General features: G+C 36.0%; 1 protein-coding gene across 1 annotated transcript in view; it reads left to right on the plus strand.

The window, feature by feature from the left end:
• The first annotated feature begins 9,018 nt into the window (after nt 1–9,018).
• LOC107043701 (irregular chiasm C-roughest protein) overlaps nt 9,019–26,918 on the plus strand; it is a 120,441-nt gene continuing 102,541 nt past the window's right edge. The window contains exon 1 of the mRNA XM_015265284.1: nt 9,019–9,309. Within this exon, the coding sequence (XP_015120770.1) occupies nt 9,063–9,309 (247 nt within the window). The 5' untranslated portion in view covers nt 9,019–9,062. The remainder of the gene's footprint in view (nt 9,310–26,918) is intronic.

Consider the following 26,918-nt stretch of genomic DNA (forward strand, 5'->3'; position numbering starts at 1 on the left):
GAACTATGAATTGCGGTTTCCATCACTTTTCATGAGCTACTGATTACCGTAATGAACATTCGCAAAAACACTCTTCTTATAGGTGGAATTGAAGAATCACTCTCCGAGGTGGTTAACTTCCAAGGCTAGTCTCCCCCCTTAAAACGGCGTCTTACCAGCTAAACAAAAAAAAATACATGTCTTTTAATTTTGAGTCCTCTACAACATATATAAGTTTCATCGAAATCGGAGGGGGACACCTACTTAGTGTTCCTTGTCAGTTTAATAATGAACGTTAGAGCACACTCTAAAAAAAGATTACTTCTGATAAGTAGGAAAACTACTTGTATTCAGTACCGAGGCGTTTCTGGAGAAAAGCTAATTTTTTTACTTGGTCCAAGTCGAAAATCGACTGAATACAAGTTTTATGCTCCAAGTACAATTAGCACTGGTGACAAGTACCAACTGTACTCATCATCAGTACTGAAAGTACTTGTACTGAGTACCGAGCTGTACTTCTCAAAAGTAGAAAAAATACTTGAGACAAGTAGTAATAGTACTCAAATCCAGTACCAATGGATTTTCGCGGAATATTACAGTAAGATTCATCATACAATGGAGATCGTTGAAAAACGAAGAATTAATGCAAATAAAATTATTGTTTATTGTTCGTTTGCCCCTCAAATGCTTGAAAATTGAAATGTACTGGACTACAGTCCAGTGTAATAAATTCTCGAGCTACAGAGATTTTTTTTTCAAAATTTTTCAAAAGATGTGTAGAATAACAATTACCCATTAAGTTTTCCGAATTTAATTTCCAAATAGTCCTTTTTTTTAATAACAAAAAAGGTAATATTCATGCGAAATAGCCAGCAAAATGATTCTCAAAATAATTGTTATATTTTATATTGAACAAAAAAATTGAAGTATTAATCTTTTGAGCTATCTTGTGTGAAAATTGCAATTTCATTATGCGACAAAGAATGAAATTGCCTATTTAGAAGTCGAATTTTGAAAAAAAGTAGCTCGTAACCGTTATTCTAGACATCTTTTGAAAAATTTACAAAAGGAAACCCCTGTAGCTCAAAAATTGAGTACACTGTGCTATTTTTCTTCATTTTCAAGGTCTTGGGGGCAAATAAACAATAAATAATCGTTTTTTTTCCCACTTATTCTTCGTCTTTCAACATATATAAATAATCAATCATCAATGTGTGATAAATCTTACTGCAATATCTCGCGATTTTTAAACTCATCGTAACCTCCCCTCGATGAAATTTGGTCATTGTCATCTGAGAATGATAATGATAATGATAATGAGAACGATAATGAGAATGATAATTAATGATATGAAATTCCCCAACAAAATAACCAACCAAAAGTACTGGAATCAAGTCATAAAAGTACTCGCGAGAAGTAGAAAAATTACTTGCTCCAAGCATTAAAAGTACTTGTGAGAAGTAAGAAAAATGCTGACAGGAAGTAATAAAAGTACTTCCTCCTAGTACTTTTCCTACTTGCTTAGCAAATATTGTACTTCACCCAAGGACATGAAAAGTACTTGGGACAAGTAGTTTCCCAACTTTTCACAAGAAAACTTCTCCCAAGTAGAATTCAGTACTGGTGAGTAGTAACTTTTTTTTAGAGTGCACTTATTGGATTAGGCTTTCGGAATTACTGCCTCACTTCATGAAGCGTCCTCTATACCCTCTCCACGATATGCATCTCTCATACTTGAACAAAGTTCCGTGGCCATTTCATTGATCGCACTTTCTCTCATTCCATTCATCCTCTTTTGCTCATCTCCTGGCTAGATTGTATAATTATCAAAGAGGAATGAGCAGTCAAGAAGGACATCTCTCTTTTGAGTAAATGAAAATGGTCAGTTGCAGTAAAATTCCTTTGTTATGAAACACTCACATTAACCCTCTATGGATACATCTCCTGGGTGCTTCGTCTATGGATATACTAGGGCGATTCATCATCTCATCCGCTTTTCTACACTCACTTTTCGTTAGAAACGCAACATTGAAGTGTTGCATCGTTGTAATATCTGCTTCTGAATACACGGAAGAAAAACTACAAGAAAAATTACGTGTCAATTCACGTAATTGTGGGACGAGATGATTATTTCGGAAATTTTTGTATAACAACTGTAATGCCGCGAGTGCTCCAGAATTGTCGTAAATTTTTCAATAATTTTGTTGGATAGTAATTAGGGAGAGACGGATTTTATTGTTAAATTTATCCTGATCGTTGAAATGCCGGAAAACTTGAGGAAAATATTCCATAAATTTTGTTCGTCGAGAGGTATTCGAAGAATAATTTCTAGCCATCGGATTCTGGCCAAGGACATCCAAATCACAATTTCCGTGATTATTTGTCCCAATCGGATTTCGACCAATCAGAGCGCAGTATTTTCCATTACCCAACAGTTTTATTTCAGTTATTTCCTCGTATATTTTGAGTTTTTCGCAGTTGTTCTTCATTTTTTCTGCTCATTTCAGATCGAATTTTGTATTTGATAGTCTATGGAAATCGGGTTATTCTATTAACATAATGTGTTCAAATCTTCCCTAATTCACCTCCTGATGTTGTCCATTGCACTCTGATTGGCCAAAATGCAATTAAGGAAAAATAATCCGACAAATACCCCTCGAGCTGCAAAATTAATCAGGTATTTCCCTTAAGCTCCCCTGCCAACAAACGTTGGTGCCAAGTATCCTCGTGTAATCCGGAGCGATTGCAATAATGCAGCGATAATGCAGTTTTCAGAAAATATATTCAATAATTTTCAAGGTCAAGGGGATTTATTACTGCGAATTTTTCCCATCCAAATTTCAGCCAATAGAATTCACCATCCCGGGGCCGAATTACCGACACAGAGAAAAAAAAAAGTAAATTCAAGATTTTTTTTTCTAGATCCTAGAATCTGCAGTTTAGAATTTGCATCCGGCTAAAATCTAGAAAAAAATATTAATTTCAGAAAATAAATAAATGAAATTAATCAACCAAGAAAAGATGGTTTCAAGGCAAAAATATGGAATCTATCGAATTAGGGGATTAAGTTCCCCTCATTAGCACATTTTCAAAATGAAAGGCATTTTGGAAATTTTGAATTAAACCTTTGAAAAAATGGAAAAAAATTGTCCTAAAAGGTTGGGCTCAGACGATTCAACATCATCTGAGACGTGCAGATTCATTATCCCTTAAAGAAACATTTTTTTTTACTTTTTGGCTCAATTCCAAATTTCCAAATTCCCTTTAAAAAATAAGAAATAAATTGTCCTCAAAAGTTGGGCTCAGCCGATTCAGAATCATCTGAAACGTGCAGATTCACTATCCGCTCAAGTGGACAATTCGCGTGAGTTGTGCCAAACGGTCGTATAAACATTTTTTTTTGTTTTCCCGAAAATTTGTGCCAAAAAGTCGTATAAACACTTTCCCAGGGGATATGAAATCTCCACATTTCAGATGATTCTGAGTCATTTGAGCCTATTTTTTCGAAACCAAATTTTTTATTTTTTTATAAGGAATTTGAAAAATTTTGAAAATTCAGACCAAAAGGTCGTATGAACACTTCCCCAGGGAATACGAAATCTCCACGTTTCAGATGATTCTGAGTCATCTGAGCCTATTTTTTCGAACCGAAATTTTTCATTTTTTTACAAGGAATTTGAAAAATTTTGAAAATTCAGGCCAAAAGGTCGTATAAACACTGTCCCAGGGAATACGGAATCTCCACGTTTTAGATGATGCTGAGTCATCTGAGCTCAATCTTACGAGACAAATTTTTTCATTTTTTTACGCGTGATTTTTTGAATTTTTTGAAAATTTGTGCCAAATGGTCGTATAAACACTTTCCCAGAGAATACGAAATCTCCACGTTTTGGATGATTCTGAGTCATCTGAGCCTAATTTTATGAGACAATTTTTTTTATTTGTTTACGCGTAATTTTTTTTCACTGAAAATTTGGGCCAAAAAGTCATATGAACACTTCCACAGGGAATATGAAATCTCCACGTTTTTGATGATTCTGAGTCATCTGAGCCTAATTTTATGAGACAATTTTTTTTATTTGTTTACGCGTAATTTTTTTTCACTGAAAATTTGGGCCAAAAAGTCATATGAACACTTCCACAGGGAATATGAAATCTCCACGTTTTTGATGATTCTGAGTCATCTGAGCCCAATTTTTCCAGACAATTTTTTGAATTTTTTTATGGGGAATTTTTCCATTTTTTAAAAATACGGATAAAAAAGTCTTATAAACACTTTTGCAGGGAATAATAAATTTCCACGTTTCAGATATGTCTGTGTCATTTGAGTCTAATTTTTCGGAACATAGTTTTTGGTCTGCTTAAAAATAATTAGAAGACTTTTTAAAATTCAAGCCCAGTGATCGTATACATACTTTTCCAATAAAATTTTCTTTTTTAAATTTCTTCGCAAAAAAAAAGTTTTTGATGGAAAACAAAAAACATTTTTAATTAATGAAAAAAAATTTTAAAAAAGGAAAAACAGGGCAGAAATAATGTTTAGATAGAACAGAGCGGAGTCCCACCTTGAGTTTTGGATATTTTCCGAAACAAAAAGTCAATTCCACAAAAAAAAATGAAAAATCAGCAATCCAAACGGAGAAACGTGATACAACGCGGAATTTTCAACTTTTTTCGCAATTTCAGGACATTTCTGGTGCTGTGAACAACTTTAAACCATGCTTAATCGAAAGAACGGGAAATTTTCACGAATGATACATATTGAAGACTCAAAAAATGTCTTCTCATTTCTTCTGAAATCCAGAATTTCAACAGAAAGACGACAAAAAGTCGAAAATCAATAGTATATTTCAGCACGTGTGGGGCAATTTCGTCTTTAACGTGTGTGGGGTTTACAGCATGAGCCGAAGGCGAACCACACACGTTAAGGACGAAATTTCCCAACAAGTACTGAACAAAATTTTATGTCACGAAGCCTGAAACCGGCTGAATTAGACACGAGACGCGAAGCGTCGAGTGTGTAATCCAGCCGGTTTCAGGCCTGAGTGGCATAAAGAAATTTACTTTTCCAACGATAATGGGGAGAGTTTTTTCAAAGCTCTTTTGATAGTAGAAAAAACCATCGGAAAAGTCTCTACAAAGTTAAAATTTTCAAGGCACGAAACCGGACCAATTATTGGCGAAATCACTCACAATACAATTGTGTGTTAATCATTCATTCCAGATTAACTCAAAAAAATTCAGAATCATCTAAGCATGAATATTTATTAATTCCCCAAAAAACGGGAAAACGCGCTTTTAGTTTCGTAAACAAATTCTCAATTCCCTCTGAGTAAACCAAAAAAAATTGTCTCAAAAAGTTACATAAAAATGAGTCAGACTCATCTGAAATTTGGAGATTTTGTACTCTCTCAGGAAGTGATTATATAATCTTTTGGCCCAAATTTGGACAATCTTCGAATTTACTTTAGACAGAGAAAAAATTTGTCTCAAAAAGTTAGGTTCAGATGATTCAGAATCATCTGAAACGTGGAGATTTCATATCCCCTGGGAAAGTGTTTATATGACCTTTTGGCACAACTTTTCAGGAAAACTAGAAAAAAATGTTTATACGACCTTTTGGCACAACTCACGCAAATTCTTCTTAGAAAGAAAAATATTTAAAAAAATGCAAGTTTAGAATCGAAGTTTCTATAATCTAGTAAAAAGAGACATGGAATTTATAGGAAGAATTTCAAATTCAAGAAAAAAATGGATGAAAATAAGAATAATACGGATCATTTCTAGAATTTTTTCTATAAAAATAATTCGATATGATGGTTGAGTTTATCATTCTTCGAAGGCTAAATTTAACGATGATGAATTGATCAATTTCATGATTTTTTTTTCTCTGTGGATGCTGTTGAATCGGCCAAGCCTCAACCTTGAATTGGCATGCCAAGCCTTGGCGACCACGGCTAAACATTGGCTTTGGACTGGCATGCCAAATCTCGGCGACTCCTTCACGGCCAAGTGTCAGCTGAACCTCAAATGGCCATCCGTCGAATGCCAAGTCTCGGCCAATAATAATTGGGTAAACTTCGGACGCCGAGACTTGACAAAGATCAAACAGGAAAGTTAACCAATTCCAATGGTCAAACTCTCATTAGGGTCACTATTTAGCAAAGAAACCGAGCGCAATATTCCAATGGGCCAGACACTCACAAGCGTCACGAGGGTCATAAGGGTCAAATAGGCATGATATTAAATCTACTTACAAGGGTTGAAGGCTTTCATGAAAGGTCAAATAATCATAGGGGTCGAATGGGTTATGCAGGAAAACGTGTAGACAGATGCTAGGGGTCAAACGATCATAAGGTATGTAAGGGTCAAACTTAAGACCTAAATTGTGTAATGTTATTATTTATTGATCATGAATAAATAGGCTGTTTACCATATCTATATTAAGTATCATAATTAAAGAAAATTAAAGAATCAGATAAGAATACCATATTTTATTCATATAGCCGATAAACTTCTCCGTAACTAAAAACTCTACGGTGGCCGAGTGGGTAAAGTCAAGGACTAGCAACCCGAAGGTTCCACGATTGAATCCCGAGGAGTCCAACTTTTCACTCATCATTACCAGTGATTATCGGTTTCTTCAGGGTTGTTAAGATTAGGCGAAGAATGTAAATGAAATCATAAAAAAATACGGTATTAATTAATTTTTTCATCTATTAAAAATGAATATTGGCTGGGTCACGAGTGCCGACCATCGGCCGACGCTTGGCAACCAATACCGGCCCAACGTTATCAAACCAATAGCTAGCCGAGGCTGGGCCACGGCCGATTGAGGATCGTCACCCAAGACTCGGAAGCTCGGCTGCCAGTACTGGCCCATTCTTGGCCCGTTTGACTTTTGGTCCCCGGGATTCGACGTCACGTGGTACAACCTACAGGGTTTTCAACTGATAATTTTTTAATACTTTTCTCTGGTAGTTGCTATAAAAAAAAGATCATTTAATTCAATGAACCGTTCACCGAAACTGACAGATTGATTTCGTCTCATGGTGCAATTCTCTTGGCCGAAATTTGGATGGAAATATTCTCTCCCGAATATCATTCGAGCTTCAAAATTAATCAGGTATTTCCCTCAACGTTCCCTGCACCCAAACGAAGTCTTTACGTTTTTCCTGAAAAACTTGACTCCTTCGTTTGTTTGCAATGAACCTATTGGGAAATACCCGATAATTGTAAAGCTCTCTTGGTATTACATATGATTATTTACTTCATTCTGATTTCAGCCGATCAATGCGCAGTATTCGAGGTTACGTAACATGGTTCACCAAAATATCGGATATATCCTTCAAATTCGTAGAAAACAATGGACAGGCTACAGGCATCTACCACTATAGTATGCGTTACGTGATTCTAAATACTACGCTCTGATTGGTTGAAATTAAAATGGAAGAAATAATCGAAATAATTTAACCCCCAATCCACCACAACATATGAAATACTGCATTTTTATTGATTGACACTCACATGGGGGAATAATCCTTGTTATTCTCACTGAATTTTTACGTTAATCCGTTGGGTATTTTATTTACCTATTAACCTTACCCCATGAAAACATAGATGAGAGACGCGCGAAATGGATGAGAATTATGTTTTAGCTCATAATTTTTGCGTGCAAAGAAATCCGAATTTTTTCTAATACTTCCTGAAAATTCACACAGAAAACAATAATTTTAATTGTATTTCATTTTTGTATGGTACTTTTTCTAAGACTTTTTTTGCTTTGTACATTCACAACATTTTATTGAAACAATCAGAGAAATGGAAAAAACATGATAAAATTATGCCTGCCGAAAGCTTTGTAGTTTCTTTTTCGCTGAGCTAATTATTTAAAAACGAATCATGTTTTCACGTACAAACTCTGCACTTTAGATTGACGAATGAAAAATGTTGATTTTTCAATGGAATGTAAGAGCGCAAAAAAACACCAACAATTGACATGACAATCCTTGCTCACATCTACACCTGAGGATTCTGTTGGGCCAATAGTACTCAGAAAATTTCGAAGAAAATGATTGCATCGGGTAAATACCGCGGAATGCATTTATAGATATGATAATTGAGAGAAAATCTGGTTTTGTTATGCGTAACCCCAGTGTACATGAGGAGATTTAACATTTAATGAAAAATTCTAAAGGCGACAAACAATACTAATTTATTGTCAAATGGAGATATTTCGCTTATTATTTGATTTTTTTCAGTAGTCTCTGTAAACAAACAGTGATCGGTATATAGTCAAAAATCTGGAGTGAAATTTAAATGAGATCCCGAAAATATGCATCCCATAAGCAACATTCATCCATCTTATAACCTAAACATGATGTAACAGAATAAGCATTTAAAATGGTTGAAGGCAGTGATTATCCCATTGAGCTTATAAGAAGTATTCTGAGAGTAGCAAATGCTCTACATAGCAATCTCACATCCGCCTCTCAAGACTGCTTATAAACGGCGAATATTTCGAAAGTACGGAGAACGGATGAAAGACATACAATGCCGAAAGTTATAATAGAAACATGGAAGCCATATATCTGTCCATAAATCTCGACAATGGAGCATAACGAATTGTGAATAAAAGTATTTCTGTACTTATTTTGTTCGTATTTCCCCGTTCTTTTTTTTCTACTCTTTTTCGTTCTTCCCATTTCCACTGGACACTCTTGACATATAGAACCGCTCGCCAGAGGGAAAAATGAAACGAACATAATTGCTCGTAAAGCTCAACTTTTGTTTTTATTCCTATTCCTCTCTCCCTCTCTTTTCAAAATTTTTATCATCCCTTTTTTCTGCTGTTTCTACTCATATCTTTGAACATTTTACCATGTCATACTAGCATATGTTATACAAAAAATCTATTAACTTGATACAGAACAGTTACCCGCTTTAATTCCATTCAATTAAACTGGAATATTTTTTATGCCTTCAGATATCAATGTAGGAGACAATACTGGACAACGTCTATCGTTGGAACATGTTTTCTCTGGTGTTGGCTGACATTGAGTAGATGTACAACAGCAACAGCGATGTCAACGACAAACACGTCACTCGGTTCTACGCTGAGGCCGGCAGCAACTACCGAGATAGTTTATCAGAGATTTGCAATTGAACCCCAGGATCAGACCGCCGTTATCGGCAGCCGGGTCACGCTACCGTGTCGTGTACTCGATCAAAAGGGCCCCATCCAATGGACGAAGGATGACTTTGGCCTCGGGGCTGTCAGGAATTTGACTGGATATGAACGTTATGCTATGGTTGGGAGCGATGAGGAGGGTGAGTAAATTGCCGCTAATAAGTTGTTCATAAATTGAAAATTTCATTTAGAAAACTATCCTCATGTTGGGATATAAGGAGCACACTGACATTGAAAGAAAATATCTACCATTGGTTTCAGACAAGAAATCGTTGCACTTCGGCATAAACTAATTAGATACTAAATGACAAACTATTTTTTGGTTTTTCGAAAGAATTGTGATAAGAATTTGAAATAAAGCGGTGGAGTCATTTCTTTTCTTCGAACACATTGCTTGTGAGAGCAACCGAAGGTCATTTCAAGAATATCTGAAAATTTTCGTTTGCACGACTTTTACATTCATTCAATACAAAGAACCTTTTATTCGCGATTCATCGAAGCAAAGTTTTCTGAGTCATTGTGAGTAATTTTTTCATCTCGCGAACAGAGTTCGGCATAATCATGTCAGATTAAAATTGTTTCATTATATGTCAAATTAGTCAACTGTATTGTTTAATTTTTTATTTTTGCTTCCGAATAGAAGCCTTGTGATCGATGATTTTTGCGATCTTCTAATTTTGCCTGGAAATGATGTAAAATGTCATGAAACGTGAAGATATGATGTTTTTAGAAAATGTGTGACGATTTTTTGGAAATTTTTTATAAATTACACAAAAAAAACAAGCAGCGCAACAGAAGCCATTTGACAAATTACGTAGGACTGGGACTCTCCACGTATTTTTTTCTCCTATTTTGATTTCTACCAATTTCATTGGTAGTAGGCTTCCGAATGGATTCTAATGTATGTTTTCAAAAAATGAGGGCATAAGGATTACCCTTTTTTAAACATATTAAGGCCAATCCCATTCATACTTCATGCAAAATATTGTTAGCTATTATTATCTATTTAGGGAAAAATCATCGTTTTCATTAGCACCATTTTTGAATCATCTAGTAAAAATGAAGAAATTATTAGAATAAATAAAGATGAGACAGAGTAGTGGTCACATGGGTAGGGTGCGGCGGCGGTCATCTATAGATGCTTATAAGCTTTGTCTCATTTTTTCCTGTTTCTATAAAATAAATATGAAAAAACCATACATTCAAATTACATGGCTTTTTCAGTTAACTTGATGTGGAAATGAACGATGAAATATAGATGCGTAATTTTTTTTCTCAAAAATTTAAAGTGAATTATTCCCTCTCAAGAACTATCAAATATATTGACCTCAAATTGGATATAGGACAGTTGCCTGATAATCACAACTGGAAGCCAAAGTTTCGAAAGGTTTCCCTGACTTTTACCCATGTCATAGAGCGCAAAAGTGAATTCCGACCAAAACAAGTTGACATTTCGATTTTTACGTCAGCTAGAAACCATACGACTTTTATTCAAAAATAGAAAATTCCAAATATCTCGAAAACTTTCTATGAATAGGTATACAGGGTGCCCCAGAACCCAACGTCCCAACTTCACCGTGAAGTTGGAGGTCAAATTCTGGATCGAAAAGTCCTGAAGAACTTTTCCATCGAAAGGACCCTTTTCGACTTATTTAAAGTTGAAGTTGGACGAATTAGGAGCGCGGGATTAAGGGACGCCTGACGGTGAGTGAAATGTAAGAGTGTTGGTGGTGTCCCCACCATAGCGCTCTACTCCACCGAGGCAGACGAAATAAAAGACTGCGATCTTTGTTCTGGAGGCATAAGGGGGGGGGGGGATTATCAATTCCCGCCCAGATTGAGGCATGCCCCCATGGAAAGAACATATATTCTGACATATATCTCAGTATATTTCACTTATATTTCGGCCAAAAATGTCATATGCCAGATATATCCTAGATATAAATATGCACATATATCTCGATGTAAAATATTTAACATATATCTGCAATATATCTCAGATATATTTTCGGCCAAAAATGTGGTATGCCAAATATATGCAAGATATAAGTGCTGCATATATCTCATTCCCATAAGGGTGGGTTGTTTGCGGGGTGGAAACCTCAATTTCTCTCGTTCTTGATGAAACAGAACAAAGATCGCAGTCTTTTATTTCGTCTGCCTCAGGGAAGTAGAGCGGTCTGGTGGGGACACCACCAACACTCTTACATTCCACTCACCGTCAGGCGTCCGTTTATCCCGCGCTCCTGATGCGTCCAACTTCAACTTTAAATAAGTCGAAACGGGTGCTTCCGATCGAAAAGTTCCTCGGGACTTTTCGATCCAGAATTTGACCCCCAATTTCAGGGTGAAGTTTGGACGTTAGGTTCTGGAACGACCTGTATACGTTTTGATTGATTAAGATAGAGGACAAAAAAGACGAACATTTCAGAAAAAAATGTTGCGATAAGTTACCTCGTTATTGAGATATTGGAGAAATTAGGTTTACATACAAAGTTGAATATCTCTGAAACTTTTTATCCGATTAAGCCCAGATTCAATACGAACCGTTGTTATTACTAGAGGCACTTTCGTGCCAAATTGCAAGTTGATATTCCGATTTTTGCGTCTGCTAGAGACCGAACAACGATTTCGAGGTAAAAATAGAAAAATCGATATATCTCGAAAACTTTGTATGAACGAGTATATACAAAGCATATACTCGCATGCATATACTTGGGTATTCCATGTGAACTCACCCAGGTCAAAACCCTCACCATCGCCAATCATATTGACGATTTTTCCTGTGGTTGTATATGGAAAAATAAGACTTCTCAAGTTTTTCCAGATTTTTTGAGGCATCCTGTGGGCAGCCATGTTTTTTTGCAAGTTTTATCTTCAAATGCCTGTTACTTCCGTAAAAATCAACCGATTTGAGTTTTTTTTTAACAAAATGTGCGTCTTCGAACACACTTTCCATATAAAAATATGCCAATTTTTTTCAATTCATTCTTCCATCGATTTCCTCAGAAAAACCTCAAAAAACTTCAAAAAACGAATCGTTTTCAAAGCTGGATCCTTTTTATATTTTTCAAAAAATTGCAGTGAATATATTGGACCAAAATAAAATTTTTCACCAAAGGCCAAAGTGGGATCTCTATTAGAACACACCACTCGGAAAGTTTTATTGTTAACGAATTTTCAAAAAATCATCAAATTGTTCCAGATTCGAATATAATGCAGTGATTCTTCAGGCGGTAAATTCCAATAATGCTTCTGCGTTCAAATGCGAAAAGAATTTTGAAATTTTTCATCCCGGATTCATATATTCAAATTGGAAATGACGGCCACGAAATGAGAAGCCCACTTTGGCCTTTGGTGAAAAATTTTGTTTTGGTCCAATAGATTCACTGAAATTTTTTGAGAAATATAAAAAGGGTCCAACTTTGAAAACGACTCGTTGTTTGAAGTTTTTTGAGGTTTTTCTGAGGAAATCGATGGAAGAATGAATTGAAAAAAATTAGCATATTTTTATATGGAAAGTGTGTTTGAAGACGCACATTTTGTTTTAAAAAAACTCAAATTGGTTGATTTTTACGGAAGTTACAGACATTTGAAGATAAAACTTGTAAAAAAAACATGGCTGTCCACAGGATGCCTCAAAAAATCTGAAAAAATTTGAGAAGTCATATTTTTCCATATACGAGCACAGGAAAAATCGGCAATATGATTGGCGGTAGTGAGGGTCTTGATCTGGGTGAGTTCACATGGAATACCCCATATCTATTTTGATTGATTAAGATAGAAGACATCAAGACGAACATTTAAAAAAAAATATTGAAATCGGTTGGATATTTTCCGAGATATTTGAGAAAAAGCGTAAAAAAACAAATCGCTATTTCTCAAAATGAATGGACGGATTCAGCTGAACTTTGGCGTAGTATTAGTCCTAAATTATACCAATAAACTGACAAAATTTCAAATTATTTGGAATGATTTTGGCCGTTTATTCGTTAATTTTAAGAAAAAGTGACCACCGACTGGACATGGTCACATACAGACATGGTCCTCAAACATCGTATTTTTCCGTTGTTGCGTATCAAGTACGCGAAATTAACAATCTTTCTATTTTAAAATATTTAATTCAATCCTTGAAAATTTCCCATTTTTATTTTAGTATTTTTCCCAAATAATTCTTAGAATTTTAATTATACTCAGCTTTGTGCTCTAGAAAAATTGTAAACTCATAAAATCACCCGAAAATATTTCTCAAATATCTCTTTTAGACCCTTCAGAATTATTTTATTGAAATAATCCTCATATTTCCTCAAGTTTGTAAAGGTCATTTCTCAGANGTGTAAAGATCATTTCTCAGAAATTTAATCACTGCCAAAATTTGTCCTAATCCCTTCATTCAACTCAAAAATTTGTATTTCCAAATTACTTTATAGTTTCTTTCCGTTTATTGCGCTCGACCCTCAACGGTCCCTCAATATTTTCGCCCAGACGCCCTTTATTGGGGAATAGGCCCAAGGCGCGCCAATTTCTCCCTCTCTCCCTACTTCCTGCACTTCCGAATTTTCCATGATACCTCTCCAATCAGAATATTGTCCCTCCCATCACAGGTCATTTTGACCAATCATTTGAAAATTTAGAAAAACCATTTTCCTCCTCCACTTTTCCATCCCTTCTACTTTGAAAATCCAACTTGTCCAAATTTTAATATTTTGTAATCAGTTACGAACTTCATCCCTAGGAAGAAACACCTCATCGGAGGTACCCTCGTGCATTATACCTCTCTACCAAATATTGTTAAAAATAAATATCGACTTTGTTAAAACGTGAGTAATCATTCCAAGTCTCCAATTATCCAAGTCTCCTCACCCTTAACATTCCTCTCATCAAATTCCCCCCTTTCATTAAAAACAGCTACACAAAGATTATTTCGGCGTGTAGCAAAAATTGAAAATACTGTTCTGTGTAGGTCAGATTTCTGGAATTTACGACTCCAGAAAGTTCAAAATCGAACGCAGTATTCTCGCAATTTAATTCATCCGTTTCAGACCATTCTGCATCGTTTCCAAGTAAAATTAGCGAGTCGAAAAATCGATCGAATGCAATGCTTCCATTTGGACGCAAAAGGACAAAGGTTGAAGCCACAAATCTGAAATTTTGTCATTTAATTGGTATTACTTTGGAGCATTTTTGGGCGCAATTTCAGCTCAATCGGTGCAGTAGTTTTCGAGATACAGTAATTTCTCAAACATCTTTTTCCTCAATATCTCAAAAACTACGTGACCGAATTGATTTTTTTACGTCAAAATATTCCTTGTGATAATATCTATCAAATCAACTCATAATATTGCTACGTAACTAGGGATGGTTTGGTAATAATCGGCATTTTTCATTTTGATAAGAAAATCGGCGCACGCACGGTAACTGTCTAAAAAATGAAGATAGGGGGTTGAAATTTGGTAGAATTGTCGCTCTTATAGTACTATTGGTTGGGATTGTGGGTGGGCAGAATCGGATGAGTAGTTTAGGAGATATTCAACTTTTTCTGAAAAGGTGTTATGCCCAATAACTTCTAAACTACTGGTCCGAGTCACTTTTTTTTCAAAATATTTGTCCTGATACCTTCTATCAAGATCAATCAAAATATATATACCCTCCCATACACTGATAGAATGATTCATTTATTCCAAACGAGATTCGTTAACTATTAACGAATGGTAGAGTTGAATATGATCAAATGAATATTCGTTAATAGTTAACGAATGGTTCACTTGAATGGCGAAAGTCAAGTCAAACAAGGCTCCTCAAATATACATTCGTTAACTATTAACGAATGAACATTTGGTGGAACCGAATAGACCCTAACCTCCAACCAAAATCCATTCGTTAACAATAACTAATCCGTTCTATCAGTGTACAAAGTTTCCGAGATATCAGCGTTTTTCTGTTTTTTTCATTCAAAAGTTAATGTGGTGTCCATTACACACGTAAAACGTGAAGTAAACATCTGGGATTCTGGCCACTTATTTGCATTATTAACCAACACTTGTGTATAAAATTTTGTGTCAATCGATTCAGTACGTTCTGGCGTAGAGTAATTCATTCAAAAATCTTTTTTTCTAAAAAATCACACATCGTCATTTTTAACTTCCCGACCCGAAGGGAGGAAGTTATTGTAATGACCCCGAAAATCAAAAGTTGAAATTCAATGAAATTTCCATATTTCATGACTCCTCGAATGTTTCTACAATGATTTCGAACACATGTCCGTCTGTGTGTGTGTGTGTGTGTGTGTGTGTGTGTGTGTGTGCGAATGTATGTGACGCAAAAAATTTTGAGCTACGATTTCTCTTCAAGGAACAGTGCAATGTGAAATTTTTTTTTTCAGTCGACGCATCTTCATGTAACTTAGAACTAATTAGTTTTTGAAGACGATCGACTCAGCGGTTCCTCCGTTATTTGCAAAAAACATGTGAAAAAATGGCAAAAATGATGTTTTTTCTGCAAATTTTATCAATGATTTTCCTCTCTGTAAGACTCCAAAGGTCATATAACATAAATTTATGATTTTTTATATTTTATATTATGTAATATTTAATGGAATGTCATAGCTATGACGGAGACAGAAGTCGGCGTGGTCTAATCTTTTAAGACGTAAATTTTCAATCAATTCTCATTATTAAAAGTATGGTCGTTAGTCACCGTTGTGTTTCATGTAAATCATTCATCTGCCTCAGTTGAATGGGGCTAGTATTTCGGTTCATGAGATGAGTCTAATTGTACGCCTTCCAAGTAAAATAATCTCTCCCTGATGTACATTCGGGGTATCCAGGAATATTAATTATTTATTATAAAATTGTGACAGCGACAATAATTTTGATATTATGCATAGAATTTCATTATAATTTCTGTTTTCATTCAACTTTTCGAGATTATTCTACATTTTAATCTTTTCCTTAATCTCGAAAAATCAATTTTGACATAAGACGGTGTCTTAGCTCTCGGTTATTTTGACACTTGAAAATGAATAATTACTCACTTTTGTGGGGTGTTTTCTTAAATTTCGAGTACGAAATGGGGATACTCCACTCTCATTATCATTCTGGATCATCGAAAGAAAACTTCGATGGTTTTTATTAGGTGTATAAATTAATTCTCGGCCTTTATCCGACAATTCTGACATTTATAAAAAAATTAATACAGATATAATCTTGAAAATAATCACCCTCGCTTTACACGCATTTCTCCCATCTATCGGGCAATTGTCGGATTCCGGCTTGGAAGAAAGATGGTGGTTTTGACTGGATGAAGTCATCAATGCTCTGCCGGACTTCTTCAGGAGATCGAAACTGGTTATCCACCAGGTGATGTTGTAGCGCGCGAAAAAGGTGATAGTCAGAAGGCGCAAGGTCTAGAGAATATGCCGCATGTGGGAGAATTTCCCAGCCCAACGTGGAATTAACTTTCAGGGTTTCTTATACCGTGTGTGGCCGCGCGTTGTCCTGCAGCAAAATAACTTGCCTCTTACCACTACCTCTCTTTTCCTCAATAGCATCACTCAATTTCACCAGATGATCCTGATAACGCTTAGCAGTGACGGTTTCCTCCTGTTCGAGTATCTCATAATAGATTACACCTTTGGAATCCCACCAAATACACAATTTTTTCCCGTGAATGTTCGGTTTTGCAGTGCTCGTTGAGGGCTCCCCCGGATAAACCCACGACTTTCGGGTCTTAGGATTGTCATAAAATATCCACTGTTCATCCCCAGTCACAATTTTATGTAAAAAGTCTTTTGTTTGAATCTAGTCAGTATGCACATTGCAATTTCACAGCGTCGACTTTTGTTTTCTGAGGTAAGATGATGGGGCACCCAACGACCTTCCTTCTGTATGCTCCCAATTCTTTTTAAACGCACCGAAATAGCTGGTTGAGTCACTCCAAGAGTATCAGCAAGCTGCTGTTGTGTTTGACAGTGATTTTCATTGAGTAAGTTGTCCAACTACTCGTCCTCAACGTTTTTTGTTTGCCCAGGACGTTCCTCATCCTGGAGATCAAAATTTCCATCCCGAAATTTTTTAAACCACTTTTTACATGTGATTTAAGATAGAGCACTCCCTCTCAAGGCCAAACGAATCATTTCTTGTGCTTCTGCGTCAGTTTTCCCAAGTTGGAAGGTGAAAAGAAGGCAGTGCCTCAAGTGTTGCTTGTCGAACGACATTTTTATTCACCATGTTTTTTGAGGTTGTGTTAATCACACTACAATCGGACTTAAGTGCTTTGATACTTCAAAACACCGATTATTGCGGGGAATTTTTTTAATTCCAATAGGTGTTCTGATCAATTTAATCTAGGGGCCGAAAATTAATTTATACACCTAATAATAAGTCAAGTGAACGTTTTCTGGTTTGTAACAAGTCTGAAGTTATTCATGATTTATTTTGTTTCATTGTGGCCACCCATTTCCCTCATGATTGCAAAATAATTAGAGACTTTCGTTCGATGATTTGTAAATATCACCAATATGAGTATATGTATGTGTGTGTCAGTTATTAGTTCGAAAATTTATTGGTGTGACCTGAAAAGGGTCAATTCCACCTAACTGTACCAATCGCACTCCAACCTGGAAGCGAGCGAGCAGCACTGATTTTTCATTTTTGAAATCGGAATTGCTTCCATTCGGAAGCTTATTACCAATGAAATTGATGAAGAAAAAAAGAAGGAAAATTCTAACAATGCATAAAGTAACGACCACATGGCTTCTGCCAATAGGCTTCTACTTCTGCTTGTTTATTGAATAAATCATCAATTATGATTTTTCAAATTTTAATAACTATAACTAACTTTGGAAGATTGACGATCATTTGATCAATTGTAAAATCAAATTCAGAAATTTAGAATTATTTGTTTAACAGTCAATTAAAAATTGAAATTACTTTCAAATTTTAATACAAACAATACTACACTTTACTTAATTTAAGGTAAACTTTTTTTAAATTACTTAAATAATGATTATTGCCGATCCCTGCCCCTGAGATGAAAACAATTTCTTAAGCCAAGAAATTCTCACATCATCTTGAACTATTCATATGAATCCCTCATGAACTTCGCATCCAATCTCTCCCATTTTACGGAATTCTTTCTCCTGATGCTATTCGTCCTCAACTAACCTCACAAGATGATATTTTCAGCTGAAAAATTATTTTTATCATATTGGGTGTGTTTGTCTCTCGATGGACTTTATTTAATATCAAGTAATTGATGGAGAACTATAAGCCGAAAAGGTTCATTCTTTAGTAATTGATGAACGATGATTTACAATGAAATATTTGTTATTTGACTGAATTCAATACTTCTTGATGACTGTTTACACTACTTTAGTAGTGGAGGGAATAAGTCGGTTCAGCTCCGCGTTAAATTTGTAGTTCTGATCTACTATCTCTCTTAAAAGCAGAAAGATTGTTAAAAAATTTGACTGAGAGTGGAGTCGACTGATTATCTTTTATTATTGAATTCTTTTCAATATAAAAAAAAATAAGGGTCGACATTTACGCGAAAAATTTAAAATGAGTATAGGTAACAATCTGAGCAAATATGCTCTCTTTAGGAATTCGACCAAAATAATCCACTACCGCAAGTCCATAAATAGGTATAATTATGAAAAAATGAGTTAATGCCCCATAAATTGCACAATACCACTGCAAATTAGACCAAACAAACTTTGGCATATTGTCTGTAATACCAGAATAGACTGTTCCATGAATACCCAATATCGGTGCACTTAAAACTTGATATGTAGAACAGTGATATTTCCGATATTGTATTTTTTCCTTTCATTATTTATCGTGAACCATAACTAGATATCCTGAAGGTATACAGTTCGACTCTCAGTGCAAACTCTCGAAATCGCTATCAAAGTCAATATCGAACATCGTGTACCGGTACTATGTACATGTATATATTTAATTCATGAGTTTCCACGATACAGCCAAGTTTGAAAACACTTGTACTTTCTGTTACATGTATCTACCAATCCTCTTTCTCTATTACTGCGACACAATTTTGTGTATATACAATTGATAGAATCGACATATTCAGCTTTACCATCGGGAGGTGTTTCTCTCTTTCCCTCCTCCCACCACCATCCACCTTCTCACGCCTCGGAATACTATTGACAATAGATATCAGACTCTCGATAACGTAGACACATCTAACTGCAATGATACATGAATAGATTCTCATGAATATTCTGCCTCCTGTCGTCAAACCATTTTCGGTCAGCTATAAATTTTCAATAAATTGATTTATTGAACCCGAACGGAATGGGTATAGAAATCAGAACGAAACAGACAGGCACGAAATTCGCAGATGTTACTCGTGCATTTCCGATTCAATGGACATAAGATTATTTCTCAGATTTAAGATCTGTAAAAAGCCCATAGTCTTCCTATACATCGGCCACAATATCATGAGAATTGAATGATTTCCATTGGTAATAGAATAGCATTGTTTTTGCTTCCGAATGGAAGCTTTTTGTAATCGTGATTTTTGTCGATTTCTCAATTTTTGGTGCAAATGCCTACAAATGTCATGAAACGTGAAAGATGGATGATGATGTTTTTAAAAAATGTCTGTATGTGTGTAGGTACGTGTGTGCACATGTGTGTTTGTATGCCCAGAACTGCCCTCATACTCGAGAATTATTGAGGCAAAAATACTGCAATTTTGGATGCTAATTGGTACTACTGAGACTCGAATTCGTGTTAAATTTCAGCTCGATCGGTTGAGCGGTTCCAGAAATATAGCGATTCTTCGAAAATCGTGTTTTGCCGATATCTCGTGCCCCGGGGCTGAATTGCCGATGCCGCTGAATCGGCCAAGCCTCGGCATAGAATCGGTATGCCAAGTCTTGGCAACCCACTCACGGTCAACCATCGGCTTTGGACTAGCATGCCAAGTCTCGGCGACTCTTTCACGGCCAAGTGTCGGCTGATCGTCAAATGGCCATTCGTCGAATCCTAAGTCTTGGCCAATAATTGAATAAACTTCGGACGCCCAGACTTGATAAGGGTCGAACAGGAAGGACAGGTTAAGCAATTCCAAGGGTCAAACTTTCATTAGGGTCACTGTTTAGTAGAGAAACCGAGCGCAATATTCCAACCGGCCAAACACTCACAAGGGTCACGAGGGTCATATGGGTCAAATAGGAGTAAAAATGAGTACTGGGTGGGTCACGGGTGCCGATCTTCGGCCGATGCTTGGCAACCAATACCGACCCATCGTTGTCAAACCAATAGCTAGCCGAGGCTGGGCCAAGGCCGATTGAGGATCGACACCCAAGCATCGGTAGCTCGGTTGCCAGTACTGGCCCAATCTTGGCCCGTTTGACCTTTCGTTCCCGGGTGAACTATTCGACCGATTTGATTTTTTTTCAAAATACTCGTCATGATGATATCTATTTAATTAGATTAAGAAAAGACCATTAGACCCTGACGTGTGCAGTTTTATTCTCTTCTTTTCATTTTTTTCACTGAAATTGTTTGTTCGCACGATAACTTAAAAAACAATCAAGATAGAAACTTGAAACTTGGTATGATGTTTAGCTCTTATGGTAGCAAAGTTTGAGATTCTCAACGAATGAAATCCAATCAGTAGTTTCGGAGATTTTCAAATTTGTACATGAAACTCTTTTGCTCAATATCTCAAAAACTATTGGTCCTATTTTAATTTTTTTTTTCAAAATATGCGTTTTGATGTCATCTGTCTAGATTCAACAAAATATGGGTATTATCCCATTGAAATTTTTCGAAATATTTTTTTTTTTTAATATTTTTTTGGTTGGAATTTGCTTTTGCGCACTATGACATGGGTAGAAGTCAGGAAAAACTTTTGAAACTTTAGCTTCCAGTTACGATTGTCAGGGAATATTCCTATATCAAATTTTAGGTTGATGTTCAATATATCAGCTAAATTTTGAGATATTGTCTTTTCTCCATTTTCATAGGTGAAAACAAAGTTACACATGTATGTGAAAGAGACGAAGTCGGGGATATATATCGAAAGCTAACTAGATCATTCACGAATGGTCATCATGAGAAGTATGATTTTTCCATAAATAGATAATAATAGCTAACGATATTTGTCATGAAGTATGAGTGGGATTGGCCTTAATATTTTCAAAAAATGATAATCCTTATGCCTTTATTTTTTGAAAACATATATTGGGATCCATTCAAAAGTCTACTACTGATGAAATTGGTAGAAATGAAAATAGAAGAAAAAAAATACGTGGAAAGTAGCAGTCATATGTAATCTGTCGAATGACTTCTGTCGCGCTGCTTGTTTTTCGATTCAATTCAATTTATTCATCCCTGGTAAGAGATGAGGAATGAGCCAAGACCCAATGTTGGCCAACACCGAGTCATCCTGGGTCTATCCTCATCTCCTACCAGGGATCTTTTAATCCTATAAATTATTTTGTACAACATTTTGGGGGTTACCTAATAAGATTTATCTCATCTAGTGAAGAACATCGAAAACATTCTTGCATTCTATTTCGTCCTCACAAAAATTTGTAAAGAGTGTTACATCGTGACACCTGCGAAGGTTGGAGGTTGCGTTCACATGCTGGCGACAAGCGGTGGCAGCACCTTATGGGCACCGTTTTCGCTAGTATGTGCACGCGCCGACGGCTACATGCAGGCGACAAATGGTGGCAGCACCTAATAAGCACCTTCTCTCGATGGTGTGTGCGCGCTCCGACGGACACCATGGCGTCAATTAGTAAAACCCGACACTGAAGCGTGTGTGGATTGCTAATAAAAATTCAAAATTTACCGAGTCATCTCGACTTAAAACTTAACAGAACCAACAAAATCAACAACTTAACATAACTAATAACAAATCTAGTGCACTAGTGAACAGTAATTCATAGCAAAGTGGCTAAGAATTTACAATAAACAAACGAACAATCAACGGCACGAAATCACACTGTTTCGTGTCCCCACGTGGCACAGAAGCCACGCTACCAAGGACGCAACCAACAAATTGCGCCAAACAACCCCCAAATTAGCCTGCGTAATCAAAGTATTAGTGTAGGTTCAATATTTTGTATGTGTGGACGCGTGCTAGCCGTTGTCTTGAACCGTTAAACAACAAAAAAAACGTTCTATTATATATATGTGTGTGCGAGCCCACGTGTGACACCGCCATTCGCAGTGAATCCTCCAACTTAGTGTATTGATAATAAATCTCGGTTTTTTATGCCGATAGGCTTTTTCCCACAAAACTGTGTTCTTTTTTTCTTTCTATATAATTTAATGCAGCTATCATACCACCTAAGGTATAATAGTCTTCAACATCATTTCAAAGAGCTTGATAAGGATATTATGAACTAAACTGAATATAAACTTGTCCAAATTCCGCTTGAAATGAACTTATCTAGAATATAATATGAATTTCAATTTCTCTCCATTATACACAACTTCCTATATAGGTCTAAACAATGAATAAATTTGATAGAATTGATAGCATATGAAGTTATCATGGGGTGATCGCATGAAGTTGGATGTTTTCTTAGCTTATTATCTTCATATCAAACAAAGATTGTCTTCATCGTATTTGAAGCTTGTTATTATTGCGTTTTAAGATTTTATGGGTACTTTTTATATTTGAATTCTTGATATATTCACCTAATTCAGACATATAATTTGTCCCATTTGGCATTCCACCTGCAACTTTTGATCTCAAATCACAGTGTTTTCATAGCTACGCTATTTGAGACTTGTTAGTATTAATGAAATATTCTTCGCATAAAGGATTAATGACAAGTGTAACACCGAAGCCGACCAAATTGTCTCTTTGGTAAAATAATTCCATCAAAGCGTATTATATCAACTTTTTGCCCATATATAAGGTAATGCTGTGGACAACGCTCTTTGGTCTTGATAAACCATCGCAAATAATGTCCAATTAAAATCGCTCATTGTATCTGCAGGGATACTAAATTCATGGAATGCTGATAATACGACACTTGAATGAAATTGGTTCAGTGAGATCGGCGAATATGCGGGAATCCTGCCAGGTTGAGCGGTTGGCGATGCCACTGGAACAGCCCTCAATGTATATGGCAACTACTGAACGCTCAAGGCATATACCAATATGTGAGCTATAGTGCATCCATAATTCGTTTGGGAAAATTAGCTATGGTTAAGGGGTTAGCGGACGGTGAAGAGGGCTGCAGTGGCCTGCGGGGAGATGCGGGTTCGCAGGAGTAGATACATTTAGGCATGGTATACGGGAAAGCTTTGCCGCCATACCGAGACAACAATTTCCCAGTCTCTGACAGCGGTTGAGTCTTGTTAATTTCATGATCACAGCCGTTGCACCAAGTGTGTTAGCATTGTACACCTGACCACCATTTCCATTCTGCACATTTCATCTCTTTTTTCACTGTACATTTTTTGCTATAGCTATTCTTTGAAGGCTGAAGCATTTAACAAACATCCAATAAGGAACATTATGCTGTTATTCATGTTTTGTGATAGCCATTCCAATAAACCGTAAGCAGAAATAAAAAATAATAATTAAACCGCTTTTGCTTCATTTTATCTATTCACTTTTTTCCCGGGATTTTTTTTTCTACGGAAGGTATGCAATTATTGTCTCGTATCCGAAGACAATTCCACTTCGTCATTTAACATTTTTGTGAGAATAGTAGAGTTTCCTGGATTTCGTTTGATATAAATTGCCGGGGTTTTCAGCGTAGATGAAATAAACACCAAAAATCTCCTGCTTGTACCGTAAAAACCAGAGTAAAAAACATCTTGTACAATTTTCATTCATACATATTAACTAGTTATCAATTTTGAACAATAGTGAGATTGTGCCGTGAGCGCATACTATGAGTAATTTATTCACGGCGTCTATCCAATAAGGAAATGGAAGGTATTTCTATTTATTTAAAAGTGATTTAATTACTGCCTAATTTTAGGGAACTCCGTTACTTTCATAAAACCTTCCTGATAAATGAATTTCAAAATTATATTACATTTTTAATTCGCCAATATTTGAAATCCTTTATGCGACTCATTCTCACTGTTTGATATACAATTGTTATACAATTGACTATTTAGGATATCACATTTCACACTGATCAACCACCCACGCATTCATTAGCCGATGAAAGTATCACCACCAATTTTCCATAATCGATTGACATTTTGGAACATGACAGATAACTATAGCGAACAGGAACAAATGTTGTAGAACTAATTCAAAGTTGAACTGTAATTACTGTTTGTACAACGTCATTTACAAATGTCCAGTTAGCTAGCTCATAATACGTAGCTTTTCGGAGTAATGTTATTTGGAAGCGGGTCGCCCTGATGCAAATTCAACAGTGGGATTCAAACGTTTTTCAAATTGAATTTGCATAAATATTCATTCTAAAGTAAAAAATCATTTTACATAGGGGACACCGGGGCAAAGTGGAACGGTGGGGCAAAGTGAAACGCGGGGCAAATTGCAACGGTAGCGAAAACGAATTTAGAGTGAAATTTGAACAAATTTTTTTTCAACTTTATTGGTCGAAAAAAGATGAAGGGTCAAACGTTTCTGAGGGTCAAACAGTGGTGTATATCCCATTGACCCAGGGTTAAACTTCGAACCCAGGTGGAATTTGGAAGTCCTCGGTTGATAAGGATAGTCGTTGAGCGAGTCTGTATAGATAGAGGGATAGAGGGATAAAGGGATTTTGGGCACAACCCATTTTGTCCCACGTCGAGGTAGAACATAGTTTTCCAGGTATATGGCTTCAAAATGCTCCTCGTACCGCAATTGTCATTCGAGTTACAAAAAAGGTTATTACAAAAATTTGGCTATTTCCCTTAGATTCTGAAATATTCCTTAAAAACTCAGGTGAAGGACAAGTCAACTTAAGGATGTCCAAGTGCTTTGGCTATTTTTTGTTCAGTGAAATGCTTTTCTACTTTTGTCGTCGAATATCAGGGCTTTCATTTTACCTTCATTTGACCCAAAGTTTCCGGATATTTTGCAATGATATTATTATTTAAAATGTGAAGGTCTGAATTTGCATCTCGATATTGAACCGTCAGAAAATATTTTAAAAATGTAGAAAAAAATTGAAAAGTTCAATTTTGGAGGAATTCATAACACAATTGAAAAATTGAAATTTTTGAAAATTGTGAGCATTTTTTAAAAATAATTTATAAACAATCAATTTTCCACGATAAAAATCATTTGTTCGGAATCTCAACAAATTTATTCATATTCAGAATTTTACCAGAAATCGATTCCATGCCTAAACAAATAAGGTAGCTGAAAGTTTCAATAATTTCAATTAATTATTTGTAAGAAGGGAATGTTTAAAATAATGATAATTCCCTACAAAATTATAATTTGAATGACGCTGAATATCCATGATTTTTTTTAAATTTTTGTCATGCAATTTAATAGACAAATGTGATGACTGAAAATTGTTGAATCTATACTGTGGTCTGTACCAAACTGTGAAAGATACTTGGATATCCTTAAACGGTTTTACCGCTTCGTTACTGAATTGACAAAAAAAAAAAATAGTTTCATTCTATGGAATCTAACGAACATTGAAAAGAANTGCAATTTAATAGACAAATGTGATGACTGAAAATTGTTGAATCTATACTGTGGTCTGTACCAAACTGTGAAAGATACTTGGATATCCTTAAACGGTTTTACCGCTTCGTTACTGAATTGACAAAAAAAAAAAAATAGTTTCATTCTATGGAATCTAACGAACATTGAAAAGAAAAAGTTCAAATGGAATAAAATACCGCAAGGCCGAAATATACCTGACATTTAAAGTGGAAGAAAGTTGTCAGAGGGGCTCCTTGCAGTGTTATTCACAAAGTAGATAATTAAGTGGAGGTGAAACAGAACTTTTTGGGAGGTTTTTCAATGGACTGTTGGTGGCTGGCAATTTGGAGGTTAGATGACGTGGCGATGATGGCGAGAGGTTAAGAGGGACAAGAAACGATGGAGACAGGCGGAATTCGTATGGGTTAGAGAGTGGAAGATATCCAAGGTAATGTAAATTGAATTCCGAAAAATCCTGAGAGATTGAAATTGAGAGTAGTCACAGGAAAAAAGAGGCAGCCCAAAATAAGAAAGGTTGGGCAAGCTTGGGATGGACGGATAGTGAGACTACGAGGCACAGTGTGACATGGAAAATTTGGACAGAACCACGGAGGCAGAAGCATAGCTTGGCCGAAGTCTGGAGTACCTGAGGAAAGTAAGGTCAATAGGATGAAGTAGGAGAAGCAGAGGAGGATTATGATAAAGAGTAAATGAAAGAAAATGTTATTATTATTGTGTGAAAAATTGTTTTGTGTGGCCCGAAAATGAGTGAAATTTACATAAATCTTGAGAGAAGTCGAAGGCTGATAGACAGTAAATATGAAGCATGTGGCAGTGAAAATGCTAGTGCTGGCGATGAACGTGGGAGCTACAGTAGTCAAGGAATTTGTCCACGATGAGACATAGAGGCGCAAAAGGAGGAAGAGGTTATGTAAAATTTCTATACATCTTGAGAGAAGTGGAAGGCAGTAAATATGGTGGTGAAGCTAAATAGTGAGGCGGACGACGTGGCCACGAGAGAAAAAGTAATTTTGGCGGTGTGGCAGTGCATAGCGAGTTGAAAATTTTGGAGGATGGAAATGGCTCCAACAGGGATGGGAGAGACCGAGAGGAACATCGC

Source organism: Diachasma alloeum, unplaced genomic scaffold, assembly GCF_001412515.2.
Source record: "Diachasma alloeum isolate Michigan unplaced genomic scaffold, Dall2.0 Dall_scaffold_00617, whole genome shotgun sequence".
Classification (NCBI taxonomy): Eukaryota; Metazoa; Arthropoda; class Insecta; order Hymenoptera; family Braconidae; genus Diachasma; species Diachasma alloeum.